Below are 18,874 nucleotides of genomic sequence, written 5' to 3' on the forward strand. Positions count from 1 at the left end.
TTACAAACAATTTCAACCACAAGTTTCAACTTGCCTTGGCGCTCGTACTACCTTAAAATGCTTGAGCAGTACAAATCATTCTTTGTCATTCTTAAGGAAGAAGGATTATGATTACATAACATTGTACATTTCGGAAGATCAACTTGATAAGACACAAATTTCTCATGGACAAATATTATATTATCTGTATAGGATAATTTTAATTTTTGGGATTCTGTTTTACTCTGTAGAATTTAAAAATATAATCAATCTATAAATCAAACTCACGGACCATCATAATAACCATTATAAATGCAAGAGTCGAAAACAATTTTATTAATAAAATAAATATTTATTATTCGGTAAACGTAGTAAGCATTTATATTTATAATTTTTTTTGCAAATAATAATATTATAATTTTTGGGTCATTGGAGTCATTGGACTCTAGAATAAATGGTGAATTTTAGTGAATCTTGTTATCAAAACGTTTAAACTTTTCATTATATAATTTTTTATTAAAGTTACATTTTTTATTTATATAATTTATGCATAACAACATATATGATGATTATGATTGTTGATGTTGATATTTTTTATATAAATATTGAATACAGTACACACCTCCTACCAGGAAAAACTAATTTAACATCTATTGTTGGAATGAATGCAAATTATTAACTTTTTAATTCAATTGTTGTTGTTGATTTCATATAAAGTGAACACAATATAAATATACATTGTAAATAATTAATAGTAACAGAATAATTATTGTTCATTTCTGTCAGCTAATGCGTTAGCTAAGCGAATTTCCTCTTAAGAGATTGAAAAAATAACATATTTTTCTTTAAAAAATTCGATATCGACACCACAATAAAAACACTAGAAGCAGATAATTTTTAAATTTTCCAAAAATTTTAATTTTGCAAACTGAGCGTCTAGAGAAAAAATCACAAGAGTACTTTTTTGCTTAAAACTGATCAAAAATATAAAAATATTTTATTTTGAAAAATTCAAAATTCTGTACTTTTGGTGTTTTGAGCAGTCTTATACCTTTTATTCAAATGAATGGCAGTACGCTATAAAAAATGGTTCATTATATTTTACATACAAATGTTAATTTTTAAGCATGCGTTAATGCGTTATGCATGTTATTTTATACATTTTTCGGTTGCTTGTGGCTGTAGTCCCATATATCATTGGCAGACTGTAAAAAATTGATTAATTTTTTCTGCCACTACCTAACAGTCTTTAAAAGTGGGATTGTTAACAGTACGGTGGTCAAGTGAACCTAGGCCCGCATTTAGGTCAAGTGAACCTAGCCCCGCAATATCTGGACACGCCCAAATGTTTCAAAGTATTTTAACATTAGAACATTAAAAAGGGGAACGAAATATTTAAAAGTGATAATCCCATCTTGGTTCATTTTAAATAAAAAATGGAGCCTGTGATTTTTTAGAAGTTGACCGTTTTCGATTTAAAACCAGGCTTATATTTGTAGAAAACCTAAAGATAGTCGTTTATAACTCTGAAATAATTTTGAAAAATGAAATTTTTTAAACAAAATGTTACAATAATCGTTATAATTGAACACATTTGTTAACAAAACCCAACCACTGTTCAACAATGAATTAAATAATTAACGCTCGCTAATGTTAATCCCGAAAAAGTTATTGGAGATTACTACATTCTTATTTCTAACTTTTCGTTTGAGAATTTATTCCGCAATTATCTGGAGTACAAAACAACAGGCGTTGCTAAGGTAATGTTTGTATACAAAGCAAAGTCGCATCTATCGAATGTACATATATTCGATAGAAACGCAATTACAATGTCGTCACAAGAACTACCTTTTTTTTGATTTTAAGCATCAATTGATGTCTTTGAAAATCAAAGTAAAGATGAAAGTCATAATAAAATGCCCTCTGCCGAGCACTAGAATATTAAGTTTTCCATTTTTAGGAAAAATGTTTCGGTGAATAGCTATCACATCTAAAAAAGATCATATGACTTCAAGGAATGGCGTGACTTTGGGAGATACATACGCTACACTCAATCGATTTCGGGAACTTCACAGACGCCTCGGTTAGCATTAAATTAATTGATTTTCTTTCAATAAGAAATGAGACGAACCTGCAGAAAACATCAACAAAATCAAATCAATAAAGTATTTAAAGGATAGAATTTGCAAAATAATGGAAAGGGGCCAATGACAAGACTTTTTACTTGCTACCAGTTTTTTTTAAAAACAATTATTATAATGTATCCTTTTCAAATTATTAAAATTAATTTTTTATTTCTGATGACAAATTTTATATAATCATAGAGATAGAAATCATTATATACGAAGCGAAATCATACAAAAAATTCATTTTTTAAAATTATTAATATAATAGCGGTTTTTATATTATTATTTTTATTGTTATTTAATATTTTAAATATTATTTAACCTTAAATTTGTGGTTAATTTAATATTATTTATAACCTCCGGTATTTGAGACTATCATCGTAATCACACGATGACGATTTACAAGTGAAGTGATTTACAACTTTTTATTAAAAGTATAAACAAAAATAAGTAATAAAATAAAATCAAAAGTGAAAATAATTATGTAGTATAATAATAAGACGACTCCAAAATGAAACGAACACGACGAAACAAAAAAATTTTCATTCAACCTCAAATAGCCGAAATTTCACGAAAATTGTAGTTCGTTTTAGAAGAATTAGATTCTCTTTTTGAATTTTCGCTACCTCTTAAAAAGTAATAATAAGTTTTCGCGAAAATACGTTTATTTGAGGTTGAGAGACACAAAATTTTCTTGTGTTAATTTTGGCGTCGAGTGTATTTATTTTAATAATAAAACAGTAATAATGTATTGATATTAAAATGAAATAACGAATTTCATCGTGGCAACCATAGATTTTCAATTGAATATTCAGGACCTCCATCTTCACATTTCATATATAGTTAGTTTTCGGCAGACAAATTTATTAGAAACATGAAATTTGATAAAGCAACAAGTTTGTTACATGTAGTACCAATCTACATCAAATATGAACGAACGCATTAGTACCAAAAGAAAATGAAGTTTTTTCCAAAATTATTATTATTAAACAAATACGTGCCAAAAATAATGAAGTGGATTGAAAGATTAACATAATTGAAGTTTCAAACTTGAACTAAAATTTTACGGCAAAATATCTTATGAAACTGTGCTCGCAATTAACCAACAAGCCCTTGAAGTTTTTATTTCAAAATTACTATTTTTTAAAATAATTTAATAAAGTAAAATTATAGTATTTATTTTATTTTGGTTTTACATACTTTAGTAACAGTTGTCAGTTTAACCAAAAACCCAAAATACGGACACACAAATTATTTAATTTAAATTAGGTACCAATTTAAGTAAAAATAATTAAAAAAATATTCATCAGTTTATATTCAGATCACGGTCTCATTTATTTATTATGTTTATTTTGTAAACTTTTGTAATCCACATTAGAAGAATAAAATATCTAAAAATCACTTATCCTTTAAATTCGGAGTTTGCCTTTTCAGTGGACTACTTTATCGAATTGAAATAAGTAATGTAATGAAGGTTAAGGAGAGTTATTTAGGTACACATGCATCTCTACGGGGTGCATACCTTCTAAATAATGTCTCAATAGATATCTATTATATACAGAATTGCAGATATTTATTATTATTAGTTATCATACAGATTACATACACTCATAAAGTACAGTACAGTTTAAAAGCATGTAAAAACTAGTACTATATTTAAATATTTATGTGTGCGTTAAGGATGGATTTCTATAGAACATATACATAGTGATCAGTTTACATCTAGGCATAGGCCTACCACGAGTATAACAGAATACATGCAACAATGCGTCTAAGAAAGAGGTGTTATATGTGTTGAAGCTTCGCTACGCGTTGAGTTAGTTGAAAGCCGCTTGGAATTGTAAGGCATACTTTGCAATTTCATATAAAATCTATAATACCTCTTACTTGGATGCATTGCTTAACGCATGTACTCTGTCATACTCGTGGTAGACGTCTATGCCTAGATGTAAACTGAACGATTAGTATATTATTGCTATTGAAGTATACAACATTTTTACAATATTGTACGGAGAAAACCAGCTTAAAGAATCGATAACAAAAATTTTCAATGTTTATTATTTTTTGTTTCTATGGAATGAATGAATCAATTGTTTTTGGTTTTTTATCTAATTATTTGTTAAAAAATTTCGAAAATAAAAAAGTTTTGAATAGTCAAAATTAGAAAAAATTAATTATTAGGCATAGACATAATTGGGCATAATTGATTTTCATTTTTTGATAGTAGGTATGTTGTTCCTGCGCAAAAAATTTGATAAAAGAAAATTTTTGTTTTATCGGAGATGGATGATAGTTGATATTGTTCGCTAAATTTATAATTGAAAAAACCCATTAGCTTCTTTCGCATATATATCGGCAACTTCGCTAGCGATAAACTAGCGTCAATTTCCTTAAAGGTTTTAATGATTGAAATTTTCAATAGAATGTGGAGAAAAGTTATACCAGCTTATAAAATTATCATGTAAAATAATTAATTCAAACTAATTCCATATGTAGAAAAAACTTAATTGGAAAATTGGAGATCAATAATTTGTAAAAAGCACGAACATAAAGATTCGTAAGTTTAAAAATAAAGATAGAAGAGTACTTTTGACTGAGATAATAAACTCTTGTCTAATAATTAACATATTTTTTAAAGTTTTTCTTTTTTAACAACGATAAAATAATTGAATACTTAAAATTAATAATTTTACCTTCTTTAAAATGATAATATTAAAAAATTTAATTAAACGGTGTGCTAATTATTAAATCCACTATTATTTTTTCCCAAAAACAACTATAATTTTTCATTGCTATCACACTTTTTGGGAAACAATAAATCTATTTTGTATTTATTTTGTATTAATTAATTTATAAATATCAATTAAAATTTTAAATACTAAATTAATTTTAAGTGTTTATTTTCAATTTAAATGTAGTAAGATAAATCTTTGCTGACATTGGACATAAGTTTCCGAAGGTTTAGTATAATTCGTTTATTGACGTTCTGAGAGAAAGTTATTGTTTTCATCTCGAAATTTAAAAAAAGACAAAATCCAGACTAAAAAAGATCAAATTGAGCAACAGATATTTTTTGGCAAGTGGACATTCAATGAGCGCGACATTGGACTGTTTTTGTGGATGAGGCTATATACACAAAAATTGCGCACTAAACTCTATCTAACGCCTGCTCTACAATTCGTGCTACCTTAAGCCCCAAAATCTGAAGAGAATCTCTTCAAGAAAATGGAAAACTAAGGTACGTTTTAAAGGAAGATCAAGCAGATCGTTGGAGCCTATCGAAAAGGTTGGATGAGCATTTTAAAACGCTCACTGTTGCCTGGGGAAAAAGTAAAACCCAAACCACACGAATTATTGACTGGTTTCTAGACATATAACCCATCAAAATCGTTTTCGATTACGCGATAACAGTTTAAAATATTGAATTTCAGATTGTTTTGGTCGAATTCCGGCATATAGATTTTAAAACCCATAAGGTATATAACTATAACTATAATTATGACAATATTTTGAGAGGCGTCCAATGGAGTCTTTCGTAAAAGCATTAATAGTCCGGATAATTGACGGTGGTTAATTGGCGTGGCAAAAATTTTGGCGCTTTATTGTGCATAGATGTTGTGTGATAGACTTGCTAGTAAAAATTCTCACTTTTGTTTTCTCCTCCACATAAGTTTTAACTAATGTATACCTTACGGCTATATTTAATTTTAAATGAATTTGTGCAACAAAATGCACTTTCTAGATACAAAACAAACTAATATCATTTTTTAAAACGTGTTCTTCAATGCGTCATACAAGAACAATTTTTAAAATAATAAAAGTATATTGAGAGAAGTAAGAAAAAAAATTCAAAAACTCGATTTTATATACATTTAAAAGATCAATGGCATTATTAATGCAACGATGAATCAGAAAGTGTGAAACATCATCAACTTACTGAACTACATAATCATAACAAAACAAGATAAATTTTAATATGTTGCAAAAAGGAAATCATTAACATAATATGACATAGGATTTTATTTTACATAATATTGTCTTATTTTCATTGATCAATTTCGTAGAAAATTAATTCAATGTCGGAAAAAAATTATAGGATCTTAAAAAAATATTGTATCTTAAAAAAATATTGTAATTATTTTATGGATATGTCATTAAACTGCATATGTATTGAAAATAATCCTAAATCCTGTTTACTTTTATTTATAGTTCGATTGAAATATTTCAGAAAATAATAATGGGAAATTTTAAAACTTTCAACTGTGATTTTTTTTTTTGTCGGAACAAAAAAATCCTTCATAGAACACAGATTAAGATATTTCAAGGCCCAGGTTCTTTAAAACGATTCCTAAATTAAAAAATTTTATTTATCAATTAACCACCTGTTTACCTATACATCTTTTATGAAAAATTCATATCGATTCTCAGTACGTTTTATGAGAAATTAAGAATCAAAGTCAGCTTTTTAACCCAAAATAGGTCTTATACAAAAAAAAAAGCGCTTACCTCGATAGATAATTCTTTATAAACCATACTGAGAATCGTGCTGAATTTATAAAAGATGTATAAACAGATTGATAAATTAAATTTAAAATTTTTGATATCATTTTCAATTTTGCACGTATATCGGGTCTCAAAATACTTTTGATTTTTTTTTTTTTTTTTTTGAGCTGCAAATTCAGTGTGATGATATATTGACAATAATGCATCATTGCACTGGCTTGTATTCCAACAAAATAAACACAAAAGTTGATATAACAAAAATAATAGATAAAAAAATGTAAACACACGCTTTTGTAACTAGCTGAACTAAAAGGTAGAAAATAATTTCTTTAAATTCAAAAAAATGATTTTATCGTATAAAAGCGTGGGGTGCTAAATTGCAATTATTTCAAGTAAATGTTTTATAGGCAGATATTGGTAAAAGTAAAGTCATTATAAAATATCTTAAAAACACCCCACGCTTTTTTACGATTGATTTTTTAATTTAAAGAAATTATTTTTTACCTTTTAGTTCAGCTAGTTACAAAAGCGTCTTTCTAGTTTTGTTAAACTATTATTTATTTTGTGTTTTTTAGTTTCTTTATTATTTATTTATCAAATATGCAGTATTAATATGGTGGAAGCGCAAATAAATGTATATATTAGGCAAGGTCGAGGCAGAAATTCATACCACATAATTAATTTTTTTACTGGCTTTAATCCAATCAATAGAAGCAGAGATATTGAAGAAAACGTCACCAAAGGGAGCAATGTAGAGATAAATTTTCCTAAAACCGTGTGAAGAACGTCGAGCGGATTGTTCCGGAACCGGAAATCTTCTTTCCTGTATTTTTTACAACGAAAGAAACCTATTTTAAAAATGAGCCTTCTCAAAAAATTTTCCGAATTGATTATCAAAATCCGGAAGATTTACTCAACTATTAGTCATATATATTTATTTAAAGCTCCTCGTACCCCTTTGATACAAATTTCTGATGAGTAACCTTCCTCAGTGTGATGTAATACATGGATAAGGTCCAAAGTGGATTCGTATTTTGACTAATTCTGCGATTGTTCAATCAAATCTTGCAGCTTTATTTGAAAAAAAAAAAACTTCCAGTATAATTTTTCTTTTAAGAAGAAGTAATAATCGCAGACTAAATAGATGCTACGATATATGCATTAATCTTAACAAATGGTTGGTAGTATAAACTAAGAAACGGAGATCGGTCAAGATCACCAACAACAACAAATCTATCCGCGTATATCATTAATTAGAAGAACAAAAATGTATATATTCAAAATCCCCAGAAAAAATTACATATTTTTATACAACAAAACTGTATGTATGCATATACTTATAATACACATTTTTAATAAAATGCAAAGGTAATATATTATTATAGGTATTTCAAATGAGCGGAGTATATTAAAAATATATTTTGTTTTAAGTTTCTTTAGCTAATATTCTACTTCTGAAAGTGGAAAGTTCAAAAAGATACATTACAGGTAAATGTGTTCGATAACCGCTGTCTTTTATATAGTTAGACAAATACCTGTAGAAACAATGGATTTATTTTTTTGATCTATTGGTATGCCGGATGTATATATTCATTCTCTAAAATCCCTACACAGTGAGTATAAAATGAATTTCTTGATAGGATATTTCTAGTTAACGTCCCTAACGTAATGTTATGTTGCATGAATCACTCAGATAAGCCACCCTTATTTAAAAAAAGAAAAATTTTTACCGGAGTTTTACATGTATTTCCATTTATTTTGCATTTTTTATCACAAGAAACTTGTGAAAATTTGTTATAATAAAAACTTCAAAGTCCCACTTATTATTTATTTTAATGTATTCGAAAAGATTGCGCAAGAAAAATAATCGAAAATTGGATACTTCTCTACTACAATTGATATCGAATTTATGGTTTATAGTGAAACTCTCTTTAACCTTAATCGGTTAATGTTCAAACTTATAGTAGCGCAAATTTTTAATAACAATTAAATATAAAAAAAATGTACTCACTTTCCTCTGGAGTAAGGAGAAATCTATCGTGATTTTTGTATGTTTTTGTACTATGAACCCAATTTTCATTTACTTATTTTTCTTCTTTTTTCATTTATTGCGCATTTATCTTCTGACAGATTTCTACAGAATAATAATTTAATGTATCGGAGAAATAGTAATCTCTACAATATATTAATTCTTCGATTCAATAAAACAAAATAAAAGATATCAATCATTCAGAAATAGAGAAACGCTTACTTCGTGTGTCTGGACATGGTTTTAGACAAGTATTTATCAAAGGATCGCGGAATAGAAGATCGGTTAATACTCAAACCAAATGATTTATCTGTTCAACACTGGAATATTTATTCAGTAAACATTTCGCGGAGATATTAGAAATGTGTAACACGAGTTACCAAAAAGCGTTCCTTAGGGCATTTCTGTGATCTAACGAAAATAAGCGCCTGTGTTATTCAGAGAAAAGAAATAAAATTTTACTCTAAAAACAAAAATAGTGAAAAGTAAAACAAATCACTATTTTGTAGAGGCTTTTCACTATTTTCATTATTTCAAACTTAAGAGAGTAGAGTTTAAAATATCAAACTACTTTTCTATTACTCTAATAACCTCCTGGGAATAGTTCTTTTCTGGCTCAACTGCATATTTTTTGAGAATGATGAAGCAAAATAATAATGTACAAATACAGTAAGTGAACAATTTTCTGTATTGGAGACGTTTCACAATTTAAAGATCAGCAAGAATAATTGAGCCAAGAGGTTAGTTAATTCCTTCTTTGGTCTCAAAATATTATTCCATTTGAAATTTTTATTCCATCGAAAAATGGACAAAAAAAACTTAGTAAATAGTTGCCCAGGTACTGTTTCTATCTAACATTGTTTCCCAAATGAATTCAAATAAGAATAAGAATGAATATTACGTGCCATCGGAATAGGTAAGTAATCATTTTCATCTGGAGTGTAAAAAAATAAATGCGTTAAAATAATTTAAAAAATTTACAAAATAAGTACCCCAATACCTGCAAAGAAAGGCTTCAAAATATACAGACAAGGGCAGATAATATAGAAATACACTTTGTATATTCCTTTCTACATTATTTAAGCCACTAGATAACATAACACCACTGTCCTTAAAAAACCGAGCTTTTAAGGAGATATGTACGAAGTAAAAAAATTTCAACGAAAAGTAGCTTTTGGTTATAATATTAATTGCCGCTCTTAAGATATATTAAACACGACTAGTAGTATTTAATAAGATATGTCTAGTGTTTTGACACTTCAGTCATATTGGCCGACTGCTACAAAGCAGAACTAACAGAGTGAAATAACATTCACTTTATTTAAAAAAATTATATCACAATCTCTAGTCGATAGCTTGAGTTCTGTGTTATATATTTAATTATTATACAGGAGCTAGCGCTTTCGAGAGGGCATTGTTGACCATAACAATTAGGCAAAAAAAAAACCACGCCAAATTATCTCAATATTATTATTGTTGTGATATAGTTGGCGCCTAAAGAAAAATAAATTAACTATCCAAAATTTTATTAATACAGTGATTGTGTTTTGTATATATTTTTGGAAAAAGTTTCTTTTTCTGTGCTAAATTTTTTGTCAATTTTTTATGTGTGCAAATTTTGTTTATAATCCACAATGGCAGTTGACGGATACATGGTAAACAACGTGAGTAGAGAATTTTTTCTTAACACCTCTATGTAAATATATACAATTGTGAAGGTTATATTTTCCCGTTTGAATGTATGTGCAATAAAACTCGTTGCATAATAATTATTGCAATTCTATGATTAATTAGAAAAAAAATACTCGGAAGTCCAGGATGCTTCCACAAAGCTGTTTTTAAAATAATTAAATTTTTTTGTTTTTTATTTTATTTTATTTTATGTTTTCGTTGAATTTAATCAAAATGCAAATACTGGCTAATAAAAATATAAAAATAACAGACCGGCGTCTATAAGATCCGTTTCGACAATTAAACATGATAATGACCTTAGGTGGTATTTTGCAAAAAAAAAAAAAAAATATTTTCACAAACAAAACGTCAAAATAACAACTGATATTTTAAAAAACCAGTTTTTGGCTAACGATTTCATATATCAAGCTTGCATGTATGCGGATGGCCTAACATAAATTTTGTGATAAGCAGATAGTAGCTACATAGGAGTTCCTAAAAACCCAATTCTTTTATAATATTGTGATGTGTTAACCTTTGTTACGGATTTAAATAACATTGGCTCAAGCAAATGACTCATTCTAAAAGAATTTCTTCTCAAAAGATTACTATAATCTTGAAGTTGATAAAGTGATTGGATTTTTTGAATAGTGTGTCAATGTAATAAAATTAGTAGAAATTACTCATTTGCATCTAGCCATTTAAAGGGACTATTTATTATAGGTACCGATTGAAAGCTATCTTGTTAGCTATATAAAATATAAGAATTAAGACGTTTTTACGAACGTTCTTATGTATAAAACAAAGAAGGACTGGATACTGTGTGTTATTGGTATTGTATGTTTACAACTTAAAGTGATAAGTCTAACCGGCTGTGTGTATTCATGTATTCACATATACAATAATTAATCTTTGTTTTATACATTAGAACTCTTCTTACTTCACATAATATAAATGGTTAACGATATGGTTTACAAACAGTATACTACAAAAGTATCCGTATCTTGTATTTAACGATGGCAATCAGTATCGTTATCGATAGAAGCTTAGTTTAGTTAAAGTATCTATATATCAACTATCGCAATAACCAACACCGTCTAAATCAAGTCTAATGTCGTTAGGTAAGTTTAACGATAATGATTAGTGCCCTTTTTCTACTCTAATGGAGTTCGTTATTCGCCCAATTACGAGTCAATGATATCTAACCGTAATGCATGATTTAAAAAAAAAATGTAATAATATTTAATGCAACGTCTATGGGTTATTTTAGACGTTTAATCTGAAATTACGACTTGTAGATACCTTACAGTCTTTTCGTTTTTGAGTTGAACTGACGATAGAAACAAATATGAATTTGTGTAAATGGATTAATTAGATATCATCGACATTTCTGTGTTAAAAGTGTTAAAACTTATCCTAACCTAATATATTTATTTATTTTACTTTTAGTTTGTTGGAAATTTAAGTTCAAAAAGTAGTAAAGAGCTAAATAATAATAAATACAGGATATTTTAACAATTAAATTAATTATTAGTATTTATTTACCTAGTTGAAACATTTATATGCCAAAAATAATTTACTTCCCCGCATAATGTTATCAAAAAGGTGAGTTCCTATTTGAACTTTGTACCAAGTTATGTTATAATGAACTCTCAGGCAACGTAAGTCAGTGATAGTAATAAATAAAATTAATGATTAATAACCTTGAGTAATTTATACTTCTATTTTTATAATACAAAATTGTCTCTATTTTGTAATAGTTTTTTTTTTTTTTATAAATCACTTTTAATGAGTTTCCGTTAGTAAGTGAATATAAATTGTTAAGAAATCGTTAGTATTTCATGACATTTCCGAAAAGTCTTCTTCATGGAAGACATAGGTAATTGTGATTTTACGTGAAATTTAATAAAATAAACGACAATTATTTATATGTTATAAAAAACATTCTTTTAAGGAATTTTTATAGCATTTTGTTTGATTAATTTTACAGCGACAAATGCGTTCTTTTATGGTATCTATCTTTGCAGGGAATTCTTGCCGGGGCAAGAACAATTAAAGTTAAAAAACATGAAATACTCGATATCCCGAAGCCTCAGAAAGTAATTTGAACGCATGTAGAGAGCACTATAACACTCTTTTAACATTAAAATTTTCATTGTTTTTAAAAATTATTCTGTTCTTATTGAGGGAGACCCAGTGACCAATTTTAGGTGGCCATTACAAAAGTCACGAAACTTTTCATAGTAAAACCTCAATACCTACAGATACTGAAAAGCCACTACTGGCAGCCCTGTGTGGTCGGGGTGGACTACCCTAAATTTTTATGGAGGGTAAGAAATAAGACTTATTTTGGTTAAAGTATAAGTCATAAAATTAAAGGAAATTACTGACGAAAGTATTTTTACTTCATTGAATTTTTGCCAGAGCATTTACATCCCTCCTAATTGCTGACAGAACGCTATAAATATTCATTAAAAAAAATCCAATTTAGTCATTTCATCGGTAATAAAATAAATTAATTATTCATAATATTTAATGCAAGAACGAAATTCCATCCAACAGTCTGCCAGAGCGAAAAACGTGTCCGTGTGAGTGCGAGCAATGCATATGGAAACCTATGAATTAGAGTGAGAGCGCTTATTGGGCATTGTTGCATAGGATTCAACATCTCAGTAGTCGGTATTATTTTCTTGTAAAAAATATGAAAAACATTATTTAAAAAAATGTTTTTAAGAAATTTTCCATTTTTTGCTAATAAAATCGAGCCTGTATCAATTTACGTATTTGCTCTTATCTGTTATGAATTTCCCTGCAAAAATTCATGAATAGAACCGAAATTTATTTGCTTTTTTACAGGGTAATTGCAAAAGATGTGAGTGGGAATATTATAAAGGGGTAATGAAATATTTTAGCGATAATATTTCAAAAGCAAAGCATTTGCGCGGTAAATATAAATTTTCTTCTCATTTAGATGAGATTAAAGATCTATGTTCTCTAAAATTATGTAACGTACATTTTTATACCCTCACTTTACTTTCATATTAACGGCAATGATTTACGACAAAAAAACATCAATAAATTGCATCAGTTTATATTTAAAAACTTTTCTTAATGGAATTTAAATTACAAATTAAATAAAAAAACAATTATATGATGAATGAAAATTTCAGAAAAACATTATTCTAAAAATAAATTAAAAATCATAAATAAATATATGTATATTAACTAATTAATGTATATTAATTAAATAAAAACTGGAATAAACATTAAATTGAAAGTAAAATCTTATATATGATTCTGAAATTGAAAACAATTAAAATAAATAAAAAAATTTATACATTATTACAAATTAGTGAATATTAAAATTATATTTAAATATTATTTTCACATTAAAACAATTACAGTTTTTTTTAATGAAGATTTCGTTCACATAAACAAAATGTAAATTATTACACTTATATTTAAAAAATTAATTATAACTATTTGCGATGAGAGAATTAAAATTAGGTCTTTATAAATAAAATTAAAATTAATCTTATATAGTATTTATTGTTAGAAATTTTAATTTTGTTTAGAAATTTTTGAAAATGATAGAAGGCTAGGAAGGAATTGAATACAACAGTATTAATTGCGAAAAAATTGCAACTTTCGATCCAAATTTCTTAGAAACTGCTTAAAGATAGGTTTTTTTTTTGTTAATTTGCAAACTAAACTGAAAAGAACTTAATTTTCTTATATCTTGGGATATATGATGCTTTAACAATATTTGATTACCCCAAATAAATTTAACTTTAGCGATGTTTCAACCGAAAATTATAGCTTGTAGTAGAAATCTTTGTTTATAAATCTTAAGAAAGTTTGTCAAAAAGATACATTCGAAGTAAATGGTCTTGATTTTTGGGAATATTGTGTCTTTTTCTTATGGCCTGAATGATTTTTCGATTTTTTTTTAATCTAAAAAAGTAATATATTTATCTATTTTCAGTAGAAAAAAATATTTTATGATTATGTACAAAATAAACAATTGATTGAGCTAACTGTTGAAATCCCCGGTATAGACAGTACAGTGTTGAATATTAGTGATTCAATAATTTTTTATAAATCATAGAAGTTTAAAAAACAAAAACTTTCATATATAAAAAAAATGTGGCTTTCAGGTCGTTCTTTCCCTGAAACAAATTTTTAAACAAAAAATTGTCCCTTTTTAGAAATTGAATCAACACGAATTTTCAACCATCTATCTTGGAGGAAATGAAAACTAAAGTTTTGCCCTAATTTTCGCCTTTACGGGAAAACTTTATTGTTTACGAAAAAACGTTTTGAACAAAAGTTGTTTATTTTACTATAAGAAACACTTTTCGCATTTTTTGATGGACGGAATAGTCGGACAAACCAAAATTTCTAAGTGTTACAAACTTTCGACTAAATTTACTATACTTTGATATATTTCATAGCTATTATACATGGAATAAAAAAGCCACAAGAAATCATTGTTTAAGTTGTAGAGTTTTCTCGAATATTTTTACGAACAATTGTTACAGGTACGTCAAACAAACATAATATTTAATAATATGTAACAACACACCAAAAAATAATCTTATATAATTTCAAAGAATAAACACTTCAAACAAAATACAAACATTGCTTAACAAAAACACTTGTAGTAACAACAATTGCTACAATAAAATGTATTTATTAAAAAAATAAATATTAAACTTAAAAATATAGTTTATATAATAACCATTAACAACAATAACAATTAAACATATTTAAAGTGTTGATGACTTATTAAAACACCGTTACACGTGCACAAAAAAGTGTGTATACAGTATACAGATATGATTAATACAATATCGGTAAAGCCAGAAAAGTTAGGTATTCTTAAAAAACAAGGGTTCTTTGATCTTTTAATTTAATTCTTCCTGTGACCGGTAGAAGTTTGTTACGCAACTTCACATATAACCTTGGCAAAATTAATAAATTATTCAAACAAATATGTAAAATAAGCATAATGAACTGTTATCAATCTTTTCGTGGTGGGCGCGATAAGCCTACGTAATTTGGTTACAACTACTAGTGAGGCTTGACCTACAATCGGCTTTTTCCTCAATTTATCGTAAACGCCACATAGAATCGACGGTGATAAATTTTTGAGTCCGTTCTAAATTGTTATACATATTTCCAAATTATAACAACAAGAGTTCATCAAAATGCTGTTCTAAAAAGCATGGTGCATTATATAACATTATTGTACTTGTAAAGTAAGTGGCGTAAGAGATTTTTTCGAAAGGAGGTGGGGATACATCAATATCTTCACCGATAATTTTCATCATTTTACACTAGAAGACTTAGATCAAGAAGTTTCTTTCCACCGTTCCCTATCAATTTCCCCCTAAAATTTCTACACCTTACATCTAGAAAAAGATGCTTTTCCGGCTGTAAGTTTATTGAGAAATTGTCGTTACTTTAAAGTTATCTACCATTTAATAAAGTCCTCCTGTTGTTACTTGAACCGTCATTGTATATGTATTACCCTGTACATGGTAATAATTAACAACTGACGGTAATCAATTTATTTACGGCATCCTAAATATTAAAAAAATTATAACAGTAGTGGATTTATAAATGATTTTAACATTACTTCAGATAAAGACACACCTACATACAAAAAAAAACCCAAAACGTCACTAAATTTCAGACTTTTTTATGTCATGGAGTAGACGACAGAATATAATCATTACGTAATGAATTTTAAAGTATTTATTCATAGTAAATACCAATACTCATATTTATAATAAAATAAATTTTATTAAGTATTAATTTGTCAACACAAATGCGTAAGCATATCGCGCACACCGCGAAAGCATTGATTCATGTCACTGAATAGGCACAAGTAGTTTTGTGTTATATAATGGTAAAACAAAATTATTTTAAAGTTTATTAAATACAAATGGATACACACCCGTTGAAAATAAACAATATATTATTTTTTTTAAGTTTAAACTATCTCCCTACTCATTTTGTATCCAATAAAAAAGCTATCTGTTCGACTTTACTGCATGAACCTAAGAGCATAGAAAAATTGAAGTAAAATTTCATTGCAATTTTTCTATGACCTTAAGGAGGCTCTCACCTGATAATACTTCTCCAAGGAATCAAATGAAATTTCGACACATTGATATCACAACAATTTTAGGAACCCGGACAAAATTTCAGCTAATAGCATAAGTAACAAATTTTATTTTCGGCTTTTAAATATAAATTACTCTACAGAAATGAGCAAAAGTAAAATAATGATACAGTAGTAAAATAAATATTACATTGCCAGGCAAAAGAAAAGTTTTTGATAAAAATATAAATTTTTAAAAACAATTAGACAACACTGCAATATTTACTTTTATACTCTTACCAGATGATTTTAACTTCCCGTGAAAAAGTTTCTTTAAACGCCATTAGATTTTTGTTTGATAAAAAATATTTTTCGAACCGTCTTGGAGAAATACGCGTGTTTTTTTTTACAAATTCATGCATGTTTTCTATATCCTACTTTTTGTATACTTTTTCCCATATTATCGGATATTGCACATAAAACAGTCAAGCCTATACTTTTTTTAAATATAAAATTTCTAAATTGCATAATATTGACGGAGGTTCTTTTTGTAAATTATTGTTTATTGTTGCTGAACTGCCACAAGTCAAAGTGTATACATATTTTGATTATAGTATTTTTATTTTTGATATTAAAATGCAATTAATATGGTTAAGTCATCAACATTAATTAATTTTGTTTAATCTGCTGTCTACAATATTTTTAAGTTTATGATTGATGTTCAATTACGATTTTAAAGTTTTTTTAAACTTAAAACTAATACGTATTTTTGTAGGAGATGAAAGGGATGAGATATAAAATTGAACCTGCAAACCTCAAGCTGAAAATTAATTTGAAACTGTTTAATTATCCTTAAAAAGCACCAGTTTTAATATTACTTAATCCTAAAATAAGACCCCAACTTCTTCTCTGGCATAAAATTTCATTTTACTAAAGATGTTTTGGATACTACAATACGTATTCGTTCTTCCGAATAATACCTAAAAAGTTGTAATAAATTCACCACTTTCTTTGTACTAAAAATCACATCGATGAGTACCCAATGTAGGTTATTTCTAAATATTACATCATAATAGTAACCTATGACTTCTCGGCATCAATCAAACCGAGCACATATTTACAATACGTAAGCGAATTATTTAGTCAAAAAAAGAAAAGAATAACCTTTTGTTTACAAACATTTTTTTCGTTATAACAAAAACAGCACTGGGTAATTTAAACTAAATTACACACATAAATTTGTGCTAAATCTTTCATGTTTGCTGAGGTATATTGATTTTAAGAATATTTCGCAATGTTATTTATTTGGTCTATTTTGTTGTTTGAAAAAATTGCACAAAAATAATATTATTGAACAATAATTACAATTAAATATATATTTTTTCTCATATTTTCTAATATCAAAGATATTTATTTACCTTAAAATTAACAATGTACTGAGGGTTCATAAAATGTTGAAAAAAACAACATCATAAATTGATCTTTCTTTAAATCGTTTCCCCCTAGTAAGAGTTTTTATAATTTAAAACGATACATGTGATATAATTTTCACTACACAATGTAGTATTATTGCATCCATACAAAAAGCCTCTGTAAGTTTTTATTAAGTTGAAATGAAAATAAAAGAATAATAAGAAGTTTCTTAATAAAAAATTTTCTCTCATATTTACTCACATTTTTTTTGTGAAACTTTCCGGCCTGGCTCTTATCCTGGCGAAGCGTCAAAAATGTAATGAATGAAAATTATATATTATAAATATAGTCAAACCAAAGTAACACAGAACTGGATAAGCAAGAAAAACTGTACAAGTGAGAATATTTATCAGGTCCCGGACTTTGACCTCTCAAAAACCTCTACAAGTGACAAACAAAAACCTGTATAAGTGGCAGTCTTTTTTCCTACCCTGACCTCTTTAACTAAGAGTCTTTCTTGCCTGTACCTCCATAAGCGACAATTCAACTTTTGCTATGTATGACAATAGATTATCCTTTACTATGTTTATTGTATTAATATTTTGAATATTATTAATAGACCTCTGTAATTGAGACAGACCTCTCCTGTACCTCTATAAGCTCCAAACGAATTAGTGAGAAACCTCTATACGCCAAAAAAAAGTTCACGATCCCTTCTAATTTCTCTTAACCAGATTTGACTGTATGTGCATCGCCCGAATATCAAAACGGGCCTACCCTTGTAGCAGGCGAGCATTCTAAATTATAATTGTGGATGGTCATCATTTATTTATTTTGATAAAATTTTGATAATTTGTTATACATATTTGATATATTTACGTTCCTTGCTATGTCTAGATCCATTAATAACCCATCTAACATAGGTGTAATTTGCCTGAGTTTTATTTGAAAGCGGTAGGTAGTATCGAATATTACTATTAAAGAAATGTATTTGATTGAATAAATTAAGCCGTCTCAATTTTTTTAATCAATGTTATTACTTTC

At 27.4% G+C, this 18,874-nt stretch overlaps 2 protein-coding genes across 2 annotated transcripts in view; one reads left to right on the plus strand and one right to left on the minus strand.

The window, feature by feature from the left end:
• Window positions 1-18,874, minus strand: part of LOC123305257 (nuclear migration protein nudC) — a 141,578-nt gene that overhangs the window by 70,012 nt on the left and 52,692 nt on the right. The window lies entirely within an intron of this gene.
• LOC123305258 (ras guanine nucleotide exchange factor Q) overlaps window positions 10,182-18,874 on the plus strand; it is a 58,790-nt gene continuing 50,097 nt past the window's right edge. The window contains exon 1 of the mRNA XM_044886922.1: window positions 10,182-10,301. Within this exon, the coding sequence (XP_044742857.1) occupies window positions 10,272-10,301 (30 nt within the window). The 5' untranslated portion in view covers window positions 10,182-10,271. The remainder of the gene's footprint in view (window positions 10,302-18,874) is intronic.

Source organism: Chrysoperla carnea, chromosome 1 (assembly GCF_905475395.1).
Source record: "Chrysoperla carnea chromosome 1, inChrCarn1.1, whole genome shotgun sequence".
Taxonomy (NCBI): domain Eukaryota; kingdom Metazoa; phylum Arthropoda; class Insecta; order Neuroptera; family Chrysopidae; genus Chrysoperla; species Chrysoperla carnea.